The sequence below is a fragment of the Podarcis tiliguerta genome, assembly GCF_965153285.1.
Source record: "Podarcis tiliguerta genome assembly, chromosome: 3".
In the NCBI taxonomy this organism is placed as follows: Eukaryota; Metazoa; Chordata; class Lepidosauria; order Squamata; family Lacertidae; genus Podarcis; species Podarcis tiliguerta.
Genome location: NC_139536.1, coordinates 55,200,817 through 55,224,214, shown reverse-complemented (window position 1 = coordinate 55,224,214; position 23,398 = coordinate 55,200,817). Strand labels below are relative to the sequence as shown.

At 41.3% G+C, this 23,398-nt stretch overlaps 1 protein-coding gene and 1 long non-coding RNA gene across 3 annotated transcripts in view; one reads left to right on the top strand and one right to left on the bottom strand.

Annotated features, from left to right (window-relative positions):
• Positions 1-23,398, top strand: part of MTHFD1L (methylenetetrahydrofolate dehydrogenase (NADP+ dependent) 1 like) — a 108,928-nt gene that overhangs the window by 63,474 nt on the left and 22,056 nt on the right. The window contains exons 25-26 of the mRNA XM_083434832.1: positions 18,501-18,608; positions 19,009-19,161. Coding sequence (XP_083290958.1) covers positions 18,501-18,608; positions 19,009-19,161 — 261 coding nt within the window. The remainder of the gene's footprint in view (positions 1-18,500; positions 18,609-19,008; positions 19,162-23,398) is intronic.
• The window catches only part of LOC310675037, a 67,344-nt gene continuing 58,650 nt past the window's right edge, over positions 14,705-23,398 (bottom strand). For both annotated transcript variants that reach the window (XR_014509865.1, XR_014509866.1), the window contains 4 exons: positions 19,048-19,232; positions 18,019-18,086; positions 17,454-17,574; positions 14,705-15,001 (listed from right to left, as the gene is read on the bottom strand). This is a non-coding gene — a long non-coding RNA (uncharacterized lncRNA). The remainder of the gene's footprint in view (positions 15,002-17,453; positions 17,575-18,018; positions 18,087-19,047; positions 19,233-23,398) is intronic.

The following is a 23,398-nucleotide window of genomic DNA, read 5'->3' as shown; positions in this document are numbered from 1 at the left end:
CTTCCTAATTTCCTCTGGTTTCTGCACCGTTCTTCCTTCAATCTCTAGATTTGTAACTGTATTCAACTTTTGTCTTTTTTTCAGCTGCCAAGCTAGCAGCTTTCCACATTTATTTGCTGATTCAAAGGATCTTTGCTTCATCTGTTTTATTTTCCATTCAATCTCCTGATTAATCAATTTTGAATATTCTGCTTGATGGAATTTAATTTCTCTCAACAGATCCTTTGACTTTGGTTTAGTTCTCAATTTTTTCTCTCCTTGATGTATTTTCTCCAGTATTTTATCTTTCTTTCCATTCCAGAGCTTCTTCTTAATTGTATTCTGTTGTATCAGAAACCCCCTCATGACAGCTTTGCTTGCGTCCCAGATCGTTCTTTTTTCTACTGTAGTATTCAAATTTATCTCAAAATAGTCCTTTAATGTTTTTTGGGCCTTTTTCACAATCTCTTGATCTCTTAAAAGAGTGTCATTCATTCTCCATCTGAAGGAACCGGTTTGAGTAAGTCTGAGATCTAATTTCAGAGCGTTGTGGTCGGAGCATGTTTTTGGGCAGATTTCCACCTTTTTAGTCTTGGGTGCCAGCCCCCTGGAGGTCCAGATTTGGTCGATCCTTGACCAGGACAGGTGGGCCTCAGAGAAGAAAGTTCCTTCTTTACCTAGGGGGTTCTTTGTCCTCCATATATCAATCAAATCCAGATTGTCAGTCATTTCAAAAAAAGTTTTAGGCAGTCTGCCGTCTGATGTTAGATTTTGGTTATAAGACTTATCCATATGTGTAGACACCACTCCATTCATGTCTCCCATCATTATGATGTTAGCATAGTCCAGATAGTCCAGCAGCGTCTCATGCAGCTTCTTGAAAAATTCTGATTTCCCGTCGTTTGGAGCATAAATTCCTAGTATCAATATTTTTTCTCCTTGGGTCTGGATTTCAATTGCCAGAATTCTTCCATATTCATCTTTGAATAAAAATTTAGGTATCAGGCTCTCCTTAGCATCCTGTGGAGCCTGGTCACATGGGTTTCTTGTAAACAAATAATATCCAATTGTTCTTTCTTCAATATATGAAACAGTTTCCTTCTTTTCTCCGGGGAATTTCCGCCATTTATATTCCAACTGAGTAGCTGCAGAGACATCCTGAACTATTCTGTTACACCTAGAGCGGTGTATCTTCTTTTTCCTCTAATTCCGAGGGTTTAGGCGTCCCTCCGCCTGCTGGCAGAGTGGGTCCTGGTTTAAGTATAGGCCAAAGGGCTGCTGCTTCTTTTTGGAGATCTTCTCCGTGGTCGTGCTGGAACTTTTGTAGATCCTCTGGTAATCTTATTTTAACCTTCTTCTGTTTGTAAGTAAATGATAGTCCTTGTGGGAACTCCCACCTATAAGGGATTGAGTTAAGTCTCAACAACTTAGCCAATTCTGAATAGGTGGCTCTCAGATCCAATAGCTGTTTAGGAATATCTCGGTAGATTTCCACCCTTTTCTCTTGTATCTCAATTGAGTTTTTGAAGTGTAGGCCTAATATTTTGTCTCTCTCCTCTCTTGATCTCAAAGCTATTAGACAGTCTCTAGATCTATCTTTTCTTACCAATCTTCCCAGTCGAAAAGCCGATACTATTTTAAAATCACTTTCTTCTTTTAAGCCCCAGAACTTTGAAAATTCTGTTGTCAAAAATCCAATCAAATCTTCTTGTTCGATTTCTGGGACCGCCCTAAGCCTAAGATTAGTCTCCCGGTTTTTCAGTTCCACCAAAGAGAGATAGGTTTGTTGGTCCCCTATCTGTTTATGCAGAGGCTTGACTTCTGCTTTAACTTCCTCAGCCTCTTTTTTAGCTGATGTTGCAATTTCAACGGCTTCCCCTGCCAATTTACGGTTCTCTTCCGTTGCTCCTTGCAATTTTTCAATTGCTTGGGTGTGTTGGGAAACCTGATCTGTCAATTTCTGGATCGAGGATGTAGCTTGGTCAATTTTTGTTGATTGGTTATCAATTTTTTGATTTAATGTTGACAATTGTTCCAAAACTTGTTTCAGTGCTGCCTCTGCTCCTCCTGATGCCATATCTTCCTCTTCAGATTTTTCAGGCTTTTCACTTTCTACTTTTTGTGTTGCAAGCACAGCAGGCACTGATAGTCTACGTCCCTGAGTTAAAGTTGTTTGCAAAAGCTGTGCCTGCTTTTTTGCTTTTTCTTTTTCCTTAGCTTCCTTAGCTTTGGCTGCTCTTGTCTTTCCTGTACCACTCATCAGTCAATGTTCAAGGTCAGATGTTGTAATCCCATGGGAAAGACAAGTCCAAATTTATAAACAGTCTGGAGAAAGAAAGTAAGCAAAAAAACTTTTCCCAGGCCTTTGTTATCCAATGTCCTCTAGGGGGAGTGCCACCAAAAGTTAGTAAGAAGAAGGTAACTTTTCCGCCATTAAAGTTTCCGTTTTCAAAAACAATTTTAAAAGCAAGTTAGTTCCAAAACACTAAGAAAAAAGTCCTGCAGAGCACTTTAAAACGTTTAACAATGTTCCAACAAGGTGCCTGCAATTGTATCCACTCAAACTAAGTAAGCCCAAAAGTTGCACTTCAGTCACAAAAGTATCTGGAAGTTTGTAACAGTTCCGCAGTCAAGCAACTTCACCCGGCCACCCGAAGATTTGGGGTTAGAGTCTTCCCTCGCCCCATGGGGGACCGCTCCAAGTCCAATTTAAACTGTATTTTTTCTTCCTTTAAGAATAGAATTTCAAGTGTGCACGAAAGTCCCACTTTAAAGCCTTAAAGCTTCCCTGTTCACAGCGCTTTCCGCTCTTTAAACAGTCTGCTTTGATCTTATAAGCAGTGCCGGAAGACGGACTTCCTCTTTCTCGTCTCCCGGTTTCAGCCAAATTTCTTCAAGTTATTGTAACAAATCTTAAGTCCTTACTCACGGGTTTGCTGTTTCAGAGTAGTATTTTTTGGAAGAAAGGTCAGCGCTCATCCGTGACAGCCGCGCGGCTTCGCCTCCGCAGAAAGAGCGATGAACTCACAGCACCGCTCCCCCTCCTTCACTCCGGAGCCCCTTACGGGGTCCCTTCCGCGAATTTGGGGTCGCTCCAGGTGCCCGCCGAGTCCCACGGCCACGGACTCTCTCTGTCCGTGGTTTTTCTTGATGGGTTGCCGCTGCGCCGTAGCGAAACAACCCTTTTCTGCGGTGCCCCTCTTCAGAGCTCGAAGAGGTCCGCCATCACGGTTTCGCGCCGCCTCCGGAAGTCCCCATCATGCGGTTTTGAACTGCTGACCTTCTGATTGGCACACCCAAGAGGCTCAGTGGTTTAGACCACAGTGCCCCCCCATCCCATTTTAATTCATCTGCCCCTGCCTAATAGGATATTCCTTAGCTCAAATCTTTAATCTGTCTGGAAGCATCTGATGTTGCAGTATTTGTGAAAGCAAGCTGTCAGGGGTGGGGGTGGAGAGAAGGAGAGCTGATGATTGCCTAGATAGGAGACTACTGGGAGCCAATCTTTGCTTTTTAAGGAGGAGTGGATATTTAAAATAATAATTAAGAAGTAAGTCCATGTTGGACATTTGTTTATTGTTGGATTTCTCCAGATGATTGCCCTTTAAAACAGTCAGGCTTAAATTTAATTCCATTTTATGCAGTTGCTTTCTGCTTCTAAATCCTACCATTTTATACTAGTGAGCATATAGCACTAGATTAACCAGTGCGTTGTCAGCTGATGTAAGCAAGTTAATTAGCATCAAGATTAGTAATTAAATTTCTGGCATAGTTGGAATGTGGTGTGAAGAAACAACGGTGCCCTGATTTGAGAGCATGAGTGAGATGTGAAAAGCCTTACATCGTTTGTCAAGGGGCTGAAATACTAAGAAATAAGGTGAAGCTAAAGATATCCAAATAAATTGTGGGATTGGGAATTACACAAGGGATTTTTGCAAAAATGCAGACAGGCGGCAAGCGGCTTTGAGAAGACCACAGAGAAGTTTGCAATATTAACTATGTTTGTCTTCATACAAGAACCCATCTAAATGATTTGACTCTGTGTTGTTTATTATTTCTTTCCCATTGTTAAAGAGAATTGCCCATGAAAGCCATCTGAATTCTGTATGAAGCAATCTGTATTTCACAGGATTTGGGGTTTTTTTTATTATCAGCTAGAATACAAATAGTGATCATCAACTTATCAGTGCTCCCATCTAAGAAGACTTCCTTCCAGTGTTTAGAACAAGGTTTTAAGTTGAAGCAGAAAGCTATTACTCAGCATAAGTGCATTCATTAGCAATAAGCCTAGATAATGAGGGTAGGGTGGATGTTGAATCCTATACATCCCTTTCCCAAACCTTCCAGGCTTCAGTAATTAAGTAATACAGGGGTGGGGAACTTAGGGGACTCTAAGCCAGGCTTCCTCAACCTCGGCCCTCCAGATGTTTTGAGACTACAATTCCCATCATCCCTGACCACTGGTCTTGCTAGCTAGGGATCACGGGAGTTGTAGGCCAAAAACATCTGGAGGGCTGAGGTTGAGGAAGCCTGCTCTAAGCTCTGGCCCTTGGGTCTGTTCTCCACACCACACTTTCTCCCCTCTGACACCCCTTTGTTGGTCCTTCTTGCCACCCTCCTTGAGTGTTGTTCCTGGCTGGAATGCGTCCTTGAACACTCCTCACTGGCCCTGCTTCACACCCTTCTAGAGCATTTTTGCTTAAATGCAAATGGGTCCTTGAACTGAGACAATGCCCCTTATTTGTCTGGATGGAGAAGGTGTGTGTAGCACCCAGTCAGCAGTAGAAAGGGGAAGTTTCCACTCCTTGTTCCACCTACTTTTGCCCATGGCCTTGCCCACTACCGCCATGTGGTCGCCCAGAAGGGAACGCTGAAAAAGTTCCCCTACCTTTGTGCTACAAGATTGTAGCGTAAGGTTCCTATTGCTCACAACTTGCGGCCAGCCGAAATCCCATTTGGCTCTCAGAGATTTCTGCTGACTAGAGATTTTTTTTTGTCAGAACTACATATTTCTCCTCTTAAGAAATCAAAGTACAGAAAACATGACACAAGCCGTCTCTCACCACATCAGCTTGGGTGAAGACAGACATAATTAAAAAGAGAGCCTGCAGCATGTCCCTCAGCAATGGAATGAGCCTAGCTTTTCCCTCACTTCACAATTTGATTGACAGAAATGCATACCAGTAAATCAAATGCTGGTTCCTCTGTGAGTCTCGCTCTGCCTTCACGCTTCAGGCAGGCACTTTGTTTTTTAAAGGCTGCATGTACATGTATATAGGAACATAGCTGCCTTATGTGAAGTCAGACCATTGGTCTGTCTACCTCAGTATTGTCCTCATTGACAGGCTGTGGCTCTCCAAAACTTTAGACAGGGAGCCTTTCCCAGTCCTGTTGAAGGTGCCAGACACTGAGCCTGGGACCTTTTGCATGCAAAGCATTGAGCTATGGCCCTTCTCCAAATGAGACAGCCTGTTTTTTGCTTTATTAATTTGATAGAAAAAAGTATAGAACAACTTGGACACCTGCCAATCAGAGTTGTGCAGAACCGAGTTCTACAAAGTTGCATAATTTCTCCCCCTCCCCCCTTGAGAATGTTTATACTGAACACAGGGAGTCTGCTTCTAAACGTGGGTCTCTGCTTCAAAAATATTTCATCTCTTTTATTTATTTCAGTTGATTTAAATTATTTGAGTTGCTGGAACCTTCCCTAGGACTTTAGGATGAAAGGTGGACAAAAATAATAATAATCTAATACAGTCATACAGTGGTACCTCTGGTTACGTACTTAATTTGCTCCGGAGGTCCGTACTTAACTTGAAACTGCTCTTAACCTGAAGCACCACTGTAGCTAATGGGGCCTCCTGCTGCTGCCGCACCGCCAGAGCACGATTTCTGTTCTCATCCTGAAGCAAAGCTCTTAACCCGAGGTACTATTTCTGGGTTAGCGGAGTCTGTAACCTGAAGCGTATGTAACCCAAGGTACTACTGTACCTTGGATCTCAAACGCCTTGACAAATTGGCTCCCGAACAATTGAAACCCGGAAGTGAGTGTTCCAGTTTTTGAATGATTTTCGGTAGCCAAACATCCGGCATGGTTTCTGCAGCCTCTGATTGGCTGCAGGATGCGCCTTCAGCCAATCAGAAGCTGCGCCTTGGTTTTCGAACGGTTCCAGGAGTCGAATGGACTCCCGGAACGCATTCTGTTCGAGAACCAAGGTACAACTCTAGTAACGACACTGAAGCAGTTTCAAATACAGTACAGATGCAGAGTTTGTAGATCAGGAGCCAAACCCTGATGGACATAAGGATTTCTGACAACCCTGAAATCACTGGGTTGAATGATTTAAACTGCTTTTAGAATGCTTTTTTAAATGTTTGTTATTATTATTCATGAACCACTTTGCTAATGGAAACGATTCAAGTAGTTTTCCAGACACACTGGAAATACTAAAACCATTTAAATTAAGCACAATCAATAAAAAACAAAAACACACACATCTATACAAATAAAAAAGAGTGGTTTTGTAGATGCTGGCCCACTATATGTGGCCACAAATACTTAAAACCCTTCAAACTGAGGGCCAAAAGCCTGTGGGAAACTGGAAAGTTTTTGCCTGGCCGTATTAGTGATATGGCCTCATCCAAGAGAAAGGGTAAGATATAAATTTCATAAATAATCAATAATGGTGTTGTAGATTTGGGAGGAGGACCCCCTTAAACCCTAGAAATTAATAAATGCTAGGATTTTGATAAGGTTTAAGGTGCTGGTTTTGACCTTTAAAGCCCTACAGGACTGCCTCTCTTGGTATGCCCTGCGGAGGACCTTAAGGTCCACAAATAACAACACTTTGGAGGTCCCGAGCCTCAAGGAGGTTAGATTGGTTTCAGCTAGGGCCAGGGCCTTTTCAGCACTGGCCCCGACATGGTGGAACGCTCTGTCACAAGAGACTAGGGCCCTGCGGGACTTGACATCTTTCCGCAGGGCCTGCAAGACAGAGCTGTTCCACCTGGCCTTTGGTTTAGACTCGGTCTGACACTTATGTTTCCCTCCCCTTATGGTCTTGATTTATCGGCTATTTTAAAATGAGGCTGCATTTTAGCTTGCATTTTAACCTCTATTTTAAATGGGATTTCCACCCCCCTCTTTCCCCCCCTATTATGTTTTTACTGTGATTTTATTGGTGTTGGCCGCCCTGAGCCCGGCTCTGGCTGGAGAGAGCAGGGTATAAATAAAAGTTGTTGTTGTTCTTATTTGGGATATGACGGGAGAATACAAACTGCAGAGGAATTCATGGGCTAACCTATGCAAAACGGAGTGGCCAAGCTAGGGCCATTAAGAAACAACCATCTGTTTTATTTATTTATTTATTTATTTATAGACATTTATAGCCCATGTTTCACCACGTGGTCCAAGGACTGAATTCTCCTTCCTCTTGCATTGGCTTTCGTACTTGTATTAAGCCATAGTCCCCTGTGACATCCATACCAGGGAATTCTGGCTTGATCTCAGTTAACTAATCAGGATATTAAGTCAGCATCTGACATTGCTGGAATTATAGTTATGTGTTTGGCTGCGACCCAAGGATGTTATTTTATGCTTGTGCACTGAGGTTTTGGTCCTTATAGAGCAGGGATAGCCAACATGGTGCTTCCAAATGTTATTGGACTACAACACCTATCACTCCTTGCTATTGGCCTTGCTGGTGGGGGCTGATGGGAGTTGTAATTCAACGTCTGGAGGGCACAACATTGGTTACCCCGTTACAGAGGTTGCTCATGGATAGTCACAGTGGGGAGACAAATAAAGCTTCTTTGCTCCTCTTTGCTCCTTCAAATCATATTAATTTGAAGTGTAGGCCACCCTGCTTCTCCCCCCCCCTCCAAGGAATCACATCTGTCAGCATGGCACTTGAAAGCATTCATAAATACAGTGAAGTGTACAATACCCCCTAATGTGCGTTTCTTTCAAACAAAATCTGGATGTGCTTTTTGCCTGATCTTATTTTTTTTTTTAAGTGATGAGTTTGAAAGCTAGCTTTGTCCCTTTCTTATTCACACACTCCACCCATCCCACGTGACAGCATGGCACTTTTAATATTTGTTTTTATTAAATATTTTCCGTTCCTTTCATGTTCTCAAACATGGGGCGGGAAGTGGCTCCGTGTTGGGAAGATGAAAACAAATCTCGTATGGCCACAGATGGAGGTGTAGATTCGCATAACAGTTTCAACTTTTAAGTGAACATTTTCTTCCATACATTAGGCCGCCAATTCTGTCCTACAGCAATCTAGCTAAGGAGGGTGCTTTGAGTTTAGGAATTGCCCTCTGTCATCCACTGAACTTGTGGAATCAAAAGAGAAGGCTGAAATTACAAACAGATTTAGGAAAGGGTAATGGGAACGGAACAAGAAAAAGTAATGAAAGATGAAATGTGCAGAGTCAGCTGCTATTTTAGCACCAAGCCATATTAATCCAAAGCACCTTGAACTATGCATTTTGTCTTGGCTGTGTTCCTCACAATAGATTTGAGGAAGATATAGATGGCTTCATTTAGCTGGGGCTTGGTTATTTATTATTTCTCCCAGTCTGTGTAGTGTACTGATCCCTAAGCTCAAGGCATATATATCCAACACATGAAAGAAACAGGACACGAAATTAATTTTGCAGATTCTAAATTGCTCTTTAACATGGAACATCACCACAAGAGAATAATCAGGGAAGCCATCGAGATAGAGAAACACCCTCACAACATGAACAAGCGTGACGACACATCCCGCTTGCCAGACATCTGGAAATTAGCCCTCCCCACAAAATCTGACACCAGATCCAGAGGCACACAGAACGCCATCACCAATCAACCACACCAGACCCAAACCCAGACCCTCTCCACAGATAAATTACAGACACCATCCAGTAGCCAAACCAGGGTGGCACCTCCGGATGCTGCACCCCCCTGCAATCCCTACACAGATCTGGCTGGCACAGGCCACAAAACCACAGCTCGCCCCTATACACGAAGCCAAGCCAGAGCACAACCAAGTGCAGTACAGCCATCTTCTCAGAAAAACTCTTCACAAAGTTCAAGAGTTCAAGACACGAAGGCTTTAGCAACTAATCCACACCTAATGACCCACCTAAGTGGGATTCAGGAAATCTCTCAAGTAATCACTCAAGATATCCCTCAAGTAATTAAGGAACAAAAGAAGAAAAGGCACACCAGCCTGGGAACCTCCTCTCTGCCCAGAACATTGGAGGCTATACACCACACCTCCTCAACAGTATTTATAGGAACTCAAACACTGAGATCCTGCTCTGTTCCAGTAACAAGAAGCCGAAAGCACCAGCCTGAAGATGACGAGTGAGACCTCGTCGAAACGTCGCCTAGACACCCCAACTTTTACACGGGAAGACACCCGAGGACACCAAAACCTGCATATATATATATATATATATGATATGAAATTATTACTAATAACAAATCCAAAGATTTATTCTCATGATGTTAAAAGATTAAAAACAAAACAGAAGGCTTATTTTAAATCTTTTTAATCACATGACACTGAACACAGGTCGCATTATGAGGTTATGCAGACATTGCTCCCCACACATGCTTCTGCCCATGGTTCCTTGTTTCTGTCTTGCTCCATGGTGTATAAAAGCTGAGACAGAAGATATTTCTGTAGCTGAAAACAAATGCCTATTCACTTTGTACACATGGAATGGTATTCAGTTAGGTACTCAGGGTAGATCCACTGATATTAATGGACCTAACTTAGTCATCTTAGTCATCAATTTCAGTGGGTCTACTCTGAGTAAAAATCAAACACCACCCATGAGAAGAGGAGTGGGAAAGCATGAGTATGTAAAGGAATGTATGGGGGGGGGCAACATTCAAGCAGCCACTCTGACAGAGTGTTGTAACATTTGAAAGTACGAGGTTTCTCTTTCGTACATATTGGGAATAAAAAATCTTTCCTCTCTCTTTTTGTGAGTGAAACTGTGAGCCACGCTTTAACTTTAGCTTTATGTGAGACTTTAGCTGAATGTGAGATCAGATAAAATTGCCCCATAGCCAAGGATGAGCTGATTGCCAACTTTCCCTGGTTTTAGCTAAAGGTGAATTATTAAGGATAAACGTGTCTTCATAGGCACCTCTCCCAGAGTGAATTTCCCCCAAAATAACAAAATTGCAGCTGATATTTTTCAACACGATTTTCATTGTTACTTCACTGATGAAAGTGATTTACTGTCACTTTTTGCATCCTAAGTTGTTGCTTAGGATGTAATCAAGGGGTAAATTCTGTACATTGATCCAACAGCTGGCAGTTTTGAATGAGCATATTTCAACACTCTGCATACACATGGGAAGAAACACATGAGTTATACTGTTCTTAAAGTATTAGTCTCAGTCAGGCTACGTGCTTCATAGGAAAACTGGAAGGGATCTGTTGTTCCTCAAAGCAGCACCAGAGCTACTGAGGCATAGGCAAATATGCTTGTAATTTGACCCTCATGGTACCTTGTGTCATGTTCAATATAAGCTTACACTGACAGTTTCGTAGTATAGATTTCACAAAACACTTCCACTGGAAGAAAGGCCCTGGTATTTTGCTACAAATAAATTTATACAACACTTAAAAACCACAGCACAGTTTCCGAAATTAAGGAATTAATAATGAAAAAGTCTGTTATTCTTCTGTCATATTTCCAACAATACAAAACTTGCATCAAACCACATTGAGATATACTTTTCGGAGACTCTTTAAGCAGCTCTAGTGTATTAAAATATATTCTGTCAGTTTAATTTGTCCAGCTCCTTTGAATAGCACTCCTCACATACTGGACATATACTGGCAACTTTATTTTGTCCAATGTAGGGATGAACAGTATAAGTAGTAGCCATTGTGTTACACAGCAAATTCTTATGTAAGCAGCTCTTTGAAACAAGATAGAATACATTCTACACAGGGAGAATACTATACCTGGGTCCTTTGGGATCACCATAGTAAATTATGTATTGCATGTAGATAGCATATTTCTCCTGGGCTTCCAGTCTGATAGTATAACATATAATCTGGACCTCACAAAATGTCCCAGGGCAGGGCAGGTACTTTTCTTTTTAGGATACCCATCCACTCACTATAGGATATAAACATCCTGGACTGCAAAGCTTTCATTAATTTCATTCACAACACCATCACCTGTATAAAGAGTCTGAGAGAGGGAGAACAGGCCACAGCTGGCTGAATCGCTTCCCACCTCTGGGCTGAAGCACACCTGATCCCGATGGTCAGGATGCATGTGTTCCATTTTCACAATGAATCTGAAGGGAGCTGTGCCATGTGGTCAATGTCAGATTTAAGCACTGCTATACCCAGGTTCAAATTAGGTCCAACTGAACTGAATGCTGCAGGATCTTTCAAGAAGTGTCATGTGAAAGACTGACAGTTTTGCATAACATTTTTAGTTGTTGTGTTTTTTTAGTTACCCCAATTGATTTCAGGATACAATGTACTGAATCATAATAAATGTTTGGTTTTAAAACACACATTTACTATAGCAAAGTAGACAGTGGATTTGTCTAGTCATGGAAGTCTCGCAAGAGACTTAGACCAGGTCCACCCAACATGAAGTCAATGCTTATTCCAGTTATGAAATACGGCTGCTAGATCTTTTCATCTCTGTGGCTGTTGTGGGCTTGAAAGCTCACAGGGTGATAAAAAGGGGAGCCAAAAAGCAGAGGTGGAGCAAGGTGGGTACGGCCGCCCCGGGTGTCATCCTGAGGGGGGTGACATTGCCACCGCCCCGGGACGCTCACCATGGGCAGCGCACACACACACACCCCGGATGTGCATCCCTGGTGCCGCTGCAGGTGCCACAGCAGTTAGCTCTGCCACTGCTGAAAAGCACTCTTGCCAGCCTGGTTCTGTTTCACTAAAACACTACTTTTACGCTTGCAGAAGAGTCTAAAGCCTTAATCCAGAATTTATAAACTGTTGTAGCTGAACAGCGTCTCACAGTTTTCAGTCACTGGGTACATTCACACATGCTGCTGCTGCCTTTGGGTCAGCTTTGTACAGAAAATGATTTTTTCTGGTCCACAGCTGCGGTGGGCTTCTGAGGGAAGGCTGAGTATAAAACATTGTAACACGAGTAAATACTGTAAATATTCGCAATGGACAGAGAATTCTGTTAGACTGTAATAGAAAGGGTAAGTTTTGTTTTACATTTTTTTGTTGTAAATTGTGCCCAACTGGTTACAGTTGCTGAAGATACACATCATAACCTCACTTCCAAATTCTTTGGCTTAAGGCCAAATGAGAAACAGTTTTGTAGCATGTTTATCTTCAACCAGACCTTTGGTTGATTAATATTCTATGTCGTTTAAAATGTGTTTGTGTGGGGGGGGGGTTATTGGTTTGTTTTGTTCTTGATCTTGTTTTTAAAAAATGTAGTTTGTGTTTTTATTTTGTATTTTTATGTTGTGAGCTGCCTGAGATTTTTGAATGAAGGGCAGTATACAAATTTAATAAAATAATAATAAATAACAATGATTCCATGCCGAAATGTCCTGCAGGCTTAATTGAAAGAAACAAGATGTTTGGATGCTTAAATATTTGAATTTAACTCAAAGAGCATGTAAACTTTTTCTTATGGGCAAAGATTGTAAAATATCATAGTCTCCAAGCAGCATAGAGGTAGGGGGCATTATGAAAAGTTTTTGTTGTGTTGGGACTTGATGGTTTATAGTTTTGTTTTAAAACTGGTGGTGCTCACCATCTCTTTAAAAACAAACTGCAAAATGTATTTATGTGGACATTAAATATAAGGCCAATTTTTATCAGCACAGTCTGACTCCAATTACTAGGTCATATGTTCAGTAACATTTTGTTTTGTTTTAAATGAATTGGTCTTGAGTGATGCTAGCAATTTGTACTGATCTGACTGACTGTTCTGTTCACGTTATTTAATTTGTTGCTCATGCTGTTTACAGTCAGTAGCTGGTGCCACAGAGCTGACTTTTAAGAGTCAGTTCTTTAACTAATCCTTGTTGGACAGGCACTTGTTTAGTTGAGGCTTATAACCTTTCACTGTTTATAAGCTTGGCAAACATGGCATCATTTGGCCCATTTTTCAGTACAGTGGTACCTCGGGTTGAGAACTTAATTCATTCTGGAGGTCCGTTCTTAACCTGAAACTGTACTGAAGCACCACTTCAGCTAATTGGGCCTGCTGCTGCCGCCATGCTGCCGGAGCATGATTTCTGTTCTCATCCTGAAACAAAGCTCTTAACCTGAGGTACTATTTCTGGGTTAGCGGAGTCTGTAACCTGAAGCGTATGTAACCTGAAGTGTCTGTAACCTGAGGTACCACTGTAGTGCTACCTGAAGCATGCTAGCATCAGCGACTTGAGCTTTAAGATGTTTTGCACTTCTTCAGTCCTATCTGATTCAGATTTTGCAAGATCTTCTCTCAAAGTGGCGTTTGTTTGAAACCACATAGCTGCAGTTTGCCTTTCTGTGATTCATATTCCTTACAGAGGTTTAGCAAGCCCTGTCATGTGGACTTGACTGTAATGTTGTCACTGATCACCATGGGTTTGGACCTAATGTTTTTCTAATTTAGATGTATCTTCATTGATATCCAATAGAAGGGACCAGAGTTCCCGGCTTCATCCATAGTGTATATAAGCTTACTTAAGTTCAATTCCTCCTATTTCTGACCGTTCCAGTTGTGAATCTGGCACCATGAGTCCCTGGGGTTTAAGGTCATATTCTGTACTGCCTGTGGCTAGTGATCCCTTGACCCAAATGCCGTCTATATTTGTGGGTGGAGATCCTTCAATCCTACTGCCATTTCGACCAGCTGGCAGCCCCTAGGCTTTATTTGCAGAAGAAGAAGCAGTATTCCTTAATCCTTAAGAGGTTTGTTTTCTGCATTGACATGTATTTTAGTATCATAAAGTTGATTAAAGTTATTGCCAAAGATGGTTTAAAAATGGGTAGGGCCATTAGGGCTATATAATGTGATTTTGGACCTGTATCTGACCTGTAGCTGAGTTCAGTTGTCCATCGCCCATTCAGATTTTTTTTTATTTGTTAACTTGTTCTGCTCTAAATATGTTATCATAGAGATTGGAATCAAATATAATTTAAGCCTAATCACCCTTATGTGACTATTTTTATCAAGAAGATTTTGGCAAATTTCTCATTAAAAAAAAAAAAAGATTTTGCAGAGTAGACAGTAGAGCAGCAAGGAACTCTGAACTACAAGTAGGAGCTTTCTGAGAAAAGACAGTGGAATGTTTTCTTTCCTTACAACTTTTCGTTCTTGGCTGTATCCAGATTGCAATCAAAAGTTACATTAATGGGGATGTTTTGCATTTCTTCCCCTTCATTCGCAATGACAGCTGACATGGAGGTATTGTAACAAGAGTCACAATTTTACGATGGCAAACTCTGCCAGCTGGAATACTCTCCTTGGGTCCAGGTTGCCAGGATTTATATCCAAGCTATTCATGAGGTATTATCTCAGACATTCATTATATTGTACTGTACTTGATGGCATCCATGAAAACGCCTGAAATCCAGCATGTGACACCAGCCTATCCAGTTTAACCACAATAAGCACGTAACTTGTGATTCAAAAAATGTCTTGAGGCATGGATTTCATTAAGCACATTTCCTATAGTTACCATGTAAAGAACAAAGCTTACAAATGCCAGTTCTAGTTTATTCCCTGAGCTGGTTTTATTTGTGCTACTCATGGCTTGTTGTAGTCTCCACTGACAGATTTTATATTTACAAGTTAGATTTGTAAGGGCAGTCCAGGACCTCCAGACACACTGCCCAGGCGTGGGCACTTTGGTGCTGCTCAGGCAGCAAAAACAACACGGGAGGCAGCAGTCACGAGTGACTGGTCTCTGCAGCCACAGCAGGCGCTGTGATTCTCCAGTGATTTAACTTCATCCCTGGAAGTGCACTCCGTTGTCTTTCAAGAGAGAGATGTGGCAACAACAGATCTGTAAAAGTAGGGGCACTTTTCTGGTGTAGGAAGAAATACAATTATCCCATCTGGGACTGTGCTAAAATACATGGCCTAAAACTGGAGTAAGTAAAGAGCTAGTGGCGGAACAAGGTCAGGTGGTACCCAGTGCGAAAAATTTCTTGTCACCCCCCCCCCCATTGATTTTTTTTGCCTGCAACAATGGTTTGACTTTATTTCACTTGCCTGCCAGCCACCATACAGCTGAGGGCAAACCATTTCAGCAGCGGGAAGCCGTTGACTGTCACACAGCATTTTGTCGCTCTCCTCGGAGGTGACACCCACCTTGTGATGCCTCTGTATAGAGCTAATCATTGTAGGAAGGCCCATCTGCCTCCCAGAGGCTGCATGGGGGGAAAGATCCCCCTGGTTGTTGTAGGTACTGTGGCTGGCTGTAGTTTGAGGTTCTAGGCCTCAACTCTATATGAATGCTTGTTTAGTAAGAAGCAATGTGTCCTCTTACTGGGATCCCAAGAACACTTCTGACTCTATTACAACAGTGGTAACAATGACTGTATGTAGGCTTTTATATGGGGATGCTGGTAAGATCTTTATTGGTAACTGAAGGAGCGTCTCCACCCCCATCGTTCTGCCCGGACGCTGAGGTCCAGCGCCGAGGGCCTTCTGGCAGTTCCCTCATTGCGAGAAGCAAAGCTACAGGGAACCAGGCAGAGGGCCTTCTCGGTAGTGGCGCCCGCCCTGTGGAACGCCCTCCCATCAGATGTCAAAGCGATAAATAACTTCCTGACATTTAGAAGACATCTTAAGGCAGCCCTGTTCAGGGAAGTTTTTAATCTGTGATATTTTACTGTATTTTTGTTTCTTTGGAAGCTGCCCAGAGTGGCTGGGGAGGCCCAGCCAGATGGGCGGGGTACAAATAAATTATTATTATTATTATTATTATTATTATTATTATTATTATTATAGATTTTGTTGAGCCATATTTGTATCCGGCTATTTAGAAATGCAGGTGATAGTACTTAAAATGACATCAATTGCTTATTTTCAACACAAAAGCAGTACAATAAGATTATTATCACTAAGATACCTTAAGATCTTCAGGCAGACATAGGGTTAAGTATTAGGAGCAGTTTCTTAAAAGATATGGATTACAGAGGCTGAGATGAAATAGGGGACACATTTTACAAATATTTTTGTTCAGTAAAATAAGCCTTTTCACTTTTGGTTCCTTCCTGAACCCAATTACCTGCTGCTTCAGCATGATTTTGTTTGTTTAAAAAATTGCCCGTGACAGTGTTGTCATTTGACGTGTTAGATTTGCCTACAAGACAACCTCATAATTACTAGGGAAACTGATTTTTAACTCCTTCGCCCCCAAAGAAACAAACAAAAGTGCTAAAGTGAGAGCTGCCCACAATTAGGGTAGTTAAGCCAGTGTGCAAAAGGTCTGTTTCTTTGAAACATTTTGGGCTCCCCAAAGGTCCCTCTTAGAGCCCAGAGTGTTTACTCCCAAACACTTTGCTCAGCCCTAAAAAAAAAAAAAAGAAAAAAAGATCAAGTTATTGGATTTAAAAGGGTCAATTTAAAGAATATTCTCAAACCTTGAATCTTTCAGCATACTTGAAAGTGACAACTCTTCCAAGAGACACAATTTCAAGTTCACAAAAGAAAAGGAAAATATTTCTGAGTGAGTTTAATTATCCTCCTCCTCTTAGAGCCAAAAAACATAAGAAGTTAAGTGCATCTTTGCTTCAGAGCAAATTGCATCTGCTAGACTTGTGTGTTCCCTAATGGTATCAGAGCAGGAGTAGAGGAACAATTTAACCCTTTCCCTGCTCTTCTCCTGAGAAAATTCCTCTTCTGAAGCTGGTATTTGGTTTGGGGGAAATTCCTCATTGGCAGCAATGCTGACAATGGTCAATCCATTACCCTCGGCATTGCTGACAGGCCTTGCCAGTGTAGTGACACACAGCAGGTAAAGATAAACGGAGAGGATAGGATGTGAATGAAAAATGAACACAAAGAGCGCGAAATTATCTGATGCTTCCATGGGTATTTCTTTAAGCAATTTTGTGTTTTTTATTTGAATGCATGTTGGGGGGGGGGGATTTCTCTGTTTGTTGAAAAGCAATGTGATAATGAGGTTTCTTCTCAAATTGGATAATGATCAGGTTAAGCCCTGTCATTTTACAGGAAAGCAATGAAGCATTATGTTTCTTTGGTAGTTTTAATCGAAGGGATCCTGTAAGTGCTTTACAGGCATAAGTGCAGCAATCAAAGCTTGTGCAGCATGAGCTGGTCACAGTTTGATCAATGCACTATTGATTTCAAAGGCATCCTGCTGTAAAATCCCCTCTGCTATGAGGGTCAGGCTTTCACTATAGCGTCTCCTTAATCACGAAATGAAATGTAGCTGAGGTAACTGCTGTTACGTGGCCAGGGGGAGCCTTACTTGTGTTAACTCATACCTGTGTTCAGATTTTTCATTCATCCTTTTATCCTCTTTTCCTGTGGGGGTGGGTATTTATTCTCATTTCTATCCCAGTTCATTTCAAAGTGGTTGACAAACTTGCAATAAAAAGGAAGTACCTATATAATAAAATACTATATATAGTTAAATATATATGAGTTAAAATTACCTTACACATGCTTAACCACAGCTGTTGTAAGCCAGTCTAGCTAAGAAAGCCTTACAGGCAACATTATAAGCAGAGGACAGTCCTCCCTTTAGAGGGCTGTCCTGTCCCAAGTCCATTTTAAAGATGAACCATAAGAAGAAAGACCAGAGGCCTTGAAGTTTTTCATAAACAATCTAGAGTTAGGGGTGAGTGAGGTGACCAAGTTTGTTGATGGTCCTACATTGTTCAGGGTCATTAAATCAACAAGAGACCGTGAAGAGTTCTAGAAGAACCTCTCCAAACCCAAGGAATTGGTGGACAAAATGGCAAATGCAAATCAGTGTAAAGTTATGCATGCCAGGGCAACAAGACTTAAATTCACATATATTCTTAAGGGGTTTGAACTGGTGGAGACTGACCTGGGATGAGACCTTGGGATTGTAGTAGTTAGTTTGATGAAGATGTCACCCCAGTGTGCAGCAGCTGTGGAAAAAAAGGCAAGTTCAGTGCTAGGGATCATTAGAAAATGATTTTCTGGAGTACAGTGGTTACTCTGGTCACGAACTTAATTCACTCCGGAGGTCTGTTCTTAACCTGAAACCGTTCTTAACCTGAGGTACCACTTTAGCTAATGGGGCCTCCCGCTGCTGCTGGCGCGCAATTTCTGTTCTCATCCTGAGGTAAAGTTCTTAACCCGAGATACTACTTCTCGGTTAGTGGGGTCTGTAACCCGAAATGTTCGTAACCCAAGGTATCACTGTATTAGCATTGAATTATGCACATTTTCTTGGGCAATATAAAATGTTGAAATAATTATCTTGAAATAATTATCAGGAGAGTGTCTTAAGACTCTTAGCAATGTGCGTTAACATTCTGTCATCTTCTTTGTTTCCACAGCTTCCCATTGTTGAAAAAATAAGAATGATAGCACAGAAAATCTACGGAGCAGAGGATATAGAGCTGTCTCCTACAGCACAATCTCAGATAAATCGTTACACGCAACAGGTAAAAACAATAAAGGTGTATGCTATGGGATATATTGTAGGGGGTCACTCCCCGCTGTTTTATAAATTGCGTATAGATTTTTGGATGATGAATGAGAACTATCCAGTTTGTAGTGAGGGATTCTAATGTTCTGGGTACAAGAAGTCCAGTTCATACAGTTCACTAGCATGAAAGCATGTGTGATGCAGCATGTGCATACACATTCATGGGGCCACAAAAAACTATGCATGGGCCCAAGTTCTTTTTGTATACCCCATTAATTTTTACTAGTCATATAATTTAGCTATATTCATTGAAGAATGTTATTTTGGCACAGGATCTTGGAAGGAGTGTTGTTCCTTCATTACAGCGTACATACAAACTTGACAGTAATCTGTCCTTTCCATTTGTCATTTGTCAGGGATTTGGAAAACTCCCAATTTGTATGGCAAAAACTCACCTGTCCCTCTCTCACATGCCTGAGAAGAAAGGCGTTCCCACTGGCTTCATCCTGCCTATTAGTGATGTGAGAGCCAGTATTGGAGCTGGCTTCATTTACCCATTGGTGGGAACGGTGAGTAGGGTCCACTTCATTCTCAATCTGTGTCTTAGCTGTTATGCGCTTTGAAGATCTTCCTGGGAGCTCTGTAATATAAAGGAGTATAGAAATTCATAAAATATAAATAACAATACGACACCACTTACCAGAAATTGCCTTAACCTGCAAGTTACACCAGTACATTGTAATCTCAACGTATACGGACTAGGATCTAAAAAAGTGGAAATTGTGTTTCACAAACCCAAATAGGCTTTTCGACTTCAAATAGCAGTTACCAGATGCTGCTTTTGAAACTGTGGGGAGAGCAATTTCTGATGATGATGGTTATTATTATTATTATTATTATTATTATTATTATTATTATTTATACCCCACCCATCTGGCTGGGTTTCTCCAGCCACTTTGGGTGGCTTCCAGCAAAATATTAAAATACAATAATTCATCAAAGCTTCCCTAAACAGGGCTGCCTTCAGATGTCTTCTAAAAGTCAGATAGTTGTTTATTTCTTTGACATCTGATGGGAGGGCGTTCCACAGGGCGTATAATAATAATTTATTTCCCGAGGATCAGTTGTAAAGGGAAGAATTCAGCTGGGCCAGCTCACAAGGCTTCTTTGTGGGATCCTGTCCATTTCTTTTAGCTTGAGAAAACTGCTCACGTAAGCTTTTCATCCTTTACAAAACATTTAGCATATATGTTCCCCTTTCAGACTGATCTTGTTGCTCTCATCGATTGATTTATTTTTTATACATTTTAATGATACTGTTCCTTGGCACTGATTATTTCTAATTGGAAGACCTCTTACGTAGCTGTTCTAGAAATGGAACCCAGGCACCAAGCAAAAACGTAAAAAGAAAGTGCTCTTGTGGTGTTATCTCATTATCCCAGAGTACAAGCCGGCTTCCTCACATTAGCAACACATTGGGGAGTGACTGAGAGTATCTGACTTATTGTTCTGCATTACCAGTGAAAGGGAGCAAGGAAGGAAGTGATTCCTGGCTAGATGTGTTTTTGGAGTTCAGGAAATTCTGTCATGAGGACTCTCTGGCCTTGGGGGGGGGGGGCTGCTTTCGATGTACACGATCAGGAAACATTCCTTTCACCACAAGCACAGTAAATTGTTAACATTTCCGCAGAGGGAGGTAATCCATAATGTGACTTCAGCCCTTTTGTGCACGCTTGGGAAATGTGTTCATGTTTCGTGGAATGTTATGAGCAAGTTGAAATGCTGAATTACTACTAAGCCTCACTGAAGTCACAGGGATATGAGCTGGCCAAGTCTAGCCCCTTCCATGCCCACACAATGCACTTTTGGCTGTCAGACCTGCTTTTATAAGCTAGATGTGAGGAGGAATTAATGATATTCTGATTGGCTACACAGGCATATTCCTGTAATGCATAAATTTAAAGCAACCTATATTCTTGGAAGTTCCTTTATAATAAACTGTCCTTTATAAGAAACAGTACTTGCTTTACTTCTTCCTGCAGTGGGAATTCCGTGTGCAATGGGGAAGTCTTTTTATGAAAAAAATGTACCAGGCTTTATCAGAGGAAGTAGGCAGTAAAACTGGGGGGGGGGGGCTTTAATTAACACTGGCATGACTTTTATCTCTTCTCCCTTTGACCCTGATCGAGGCACTACCATATACTCGCAGGTGGACTGTTGAGATCATGGCTTGGCTATAGAGAGAACAGGCAGGAAGCCTTGTTGAGTGTGTTTAGGAAACTGGTGAGGTCATTGGTGAGTTATGTTTGGGTGGAGAATCACTGGATTCTCTAGTGCATGCAAACAGAGTCATCTCCGCCCAAAAGTTATTGCAGCTTTGTATTTCCCCACATTTTCTGTTAATCTGCTTTTGTGATGGTGGTGTATTCCATACAGTACTTAAGTATGCAACTTTGGCTTACTCTTGTGACAGCACTCATTAAAAGACAATGGAGGGCTGCATTCTGTATGGGGGCAAGATAAACATTTCACTGTACCAGCTTTTGAAGTCACTCTTATCAAGCCAGTTTTACATCTCTATTGGGAGAAACCCCAGGACAGATTTTGGGTGTGGAGAGGGAGGGGGAAGGTTCCACTGTGCAAGCCAGAGTGTTTGTGATAACAGGACAGCTTTGTTGCATACAACCCAAATATTTTATCAATAGGGAACCAATAAAATGCATTGCATTAAATTCTTAGTGCAATGAAATGTAGCTGCTTAAACTGTACACTGATGTTCCAGCACTTTAATGCTATTCTGGTTTTATAGTGAAGGTACACAAGGCCATAAACTTGTGGGCGCTAAGTAAGTCTGGTCAATGCTTGGATATCTGCCTTTGGTTACCTAATGGAAGAAAGGCAAAGTATAAATGTAATTAAAATTTTAAAAATAACTAAATATTAGGAGGCTGTTCATTGTACCCTACTTAGTCATGTTTTACTGACAGAAAAGGGCAAGGAATGTTTTTTTAAAAAACAGTATTTCAGCTATCTATTTTCTCTTCAAATATTATCCATTAATGTTTACTGATACATCAGTTTAGAATAGATTGTTTATTAGCCAAAGTATTAACTATATTTGTTAAAACAGGAGAGAGAATCTGAGCACCTGCTGGTTAAAATGTTTCCTTGTAATAATCTAAGGAGTGGAAAAGATTGCACCTTTTTGTTGCAAGTTTACTTAAGGGTTTCTCTGTTAAAGATCTTTCTTTTCAAAGGATGCCACCAAACATCTATATAGTGCAGAATACCAGGAGGGCCCAGAGGTGACAAAGTCCCTTGCTTACCAGCCATGCAGTTTAAGTGCACACTCCACTGCCTACACTTTAATGCAAAAGACTGGCTTGTGGATTGAATTCAACATAGCGCTAAGGTGATTGTTCAGTCAGGCAAGCATAACCCAACTGTTCTTGGGGTTCTCCTGACCCTCCACAGCAGATCTGGGAAGTGGGGGAGGGAGGGGGGCAAGTCCTGCTGTGCTAGGGGGGACTGTTGCGCTGGCTTCTACTAGTGCAATGATTTAGTTGAATATAGCCCTATGTTTTCACTATCGCTTTCTCAGTGTGCAATCTGATCAGATATCTCAACTTGCTTCCATGCTGCTTGCCCCAAAGTTGGTAACTGAGAACACATTGCTATAATGCGTGTATGTGTCATTATTTTCCTCTTGAAAACTTGTCAGCTGAAAAACGTGCTCTGAATGACAAGAGGTTCATTTGTGCACTTGAGAGAATTGTAAAAATCGAGGGGGAATTCTATAATTGGAGAAGTTGTATCGTTAGTTGTGTTTGGATGTGTGAAAACTTTCTCATAATAACCTTAAGCACAATGGTAAAGTAGGCTTTATTTCAGTATAATTGCATTATAAAGGTCATTTGCACTGAGTCCAATAGGAAAACAGTATTCTCATTTCCTGCTTTACATTCCAGACTACTTTCAGTTGATTCTGACAATTGGTTCTAATTATATAATGTGTTAGGATAGCATACATGTTTATTATTTAATCGCCATGTGTACTGTACTATTCAGTGCAATATTTTTGCATATGTTGGGCTTTATTATACTGTATTGGTGTAGTAGATGGGAAAAAGTCCCACAGCTAGCTAGCAGCACTTTATAATATAATAACAATGCTTCCCACCCCCCACCCCGTAGCTGTTTTGGCAGCTGGTGGTAGTTTAATTTTGATAAGTTTGACATAAAGAATGGAATGTGTTCATTTTTGGAGGCCAGAAATATCAGAGGGAAAGTTTAAGGGGAAATGAGACAATGACACACTCCGATTTTGGGCACTGAAGTTTTGTTCATTCTCTCCTCCAGAACATTTTAAAATTCTTATTTACTGATGTGCAATGTACAATGTCTGTGGCAGCATGGGCTGCTCTGTTACTTGCAGTGCAAAAGCAACTTTGAACCAGAATTGCAGTGGAATTCGTTGACTATCCACAAGAATATGTCTAAATTAGAATGGGAGGAAGCCATCATGAGGAAGTAACAATATAGGCGGGGGAAGCATACTTTTAACATAGAAAACCTGGCACCTTCATTATATACCTTTAGGCACTGGGCAAAAACTTTTCCTTTATAACCAGGCCTTTGGCCTTGAACTATCTGTGGCCTTATAGAAGTGGGTGGGATGATGCTTTTAATGTACCTTTCTTGGTTTTCATGTATCTATGTGGGATTGGGGGGCATTGTTTGCTTGTAAGTTGCTTTGGGTTGCCTTGAGCAAGAAAAAATGACTAACAAATGTAGTAATAATTATAA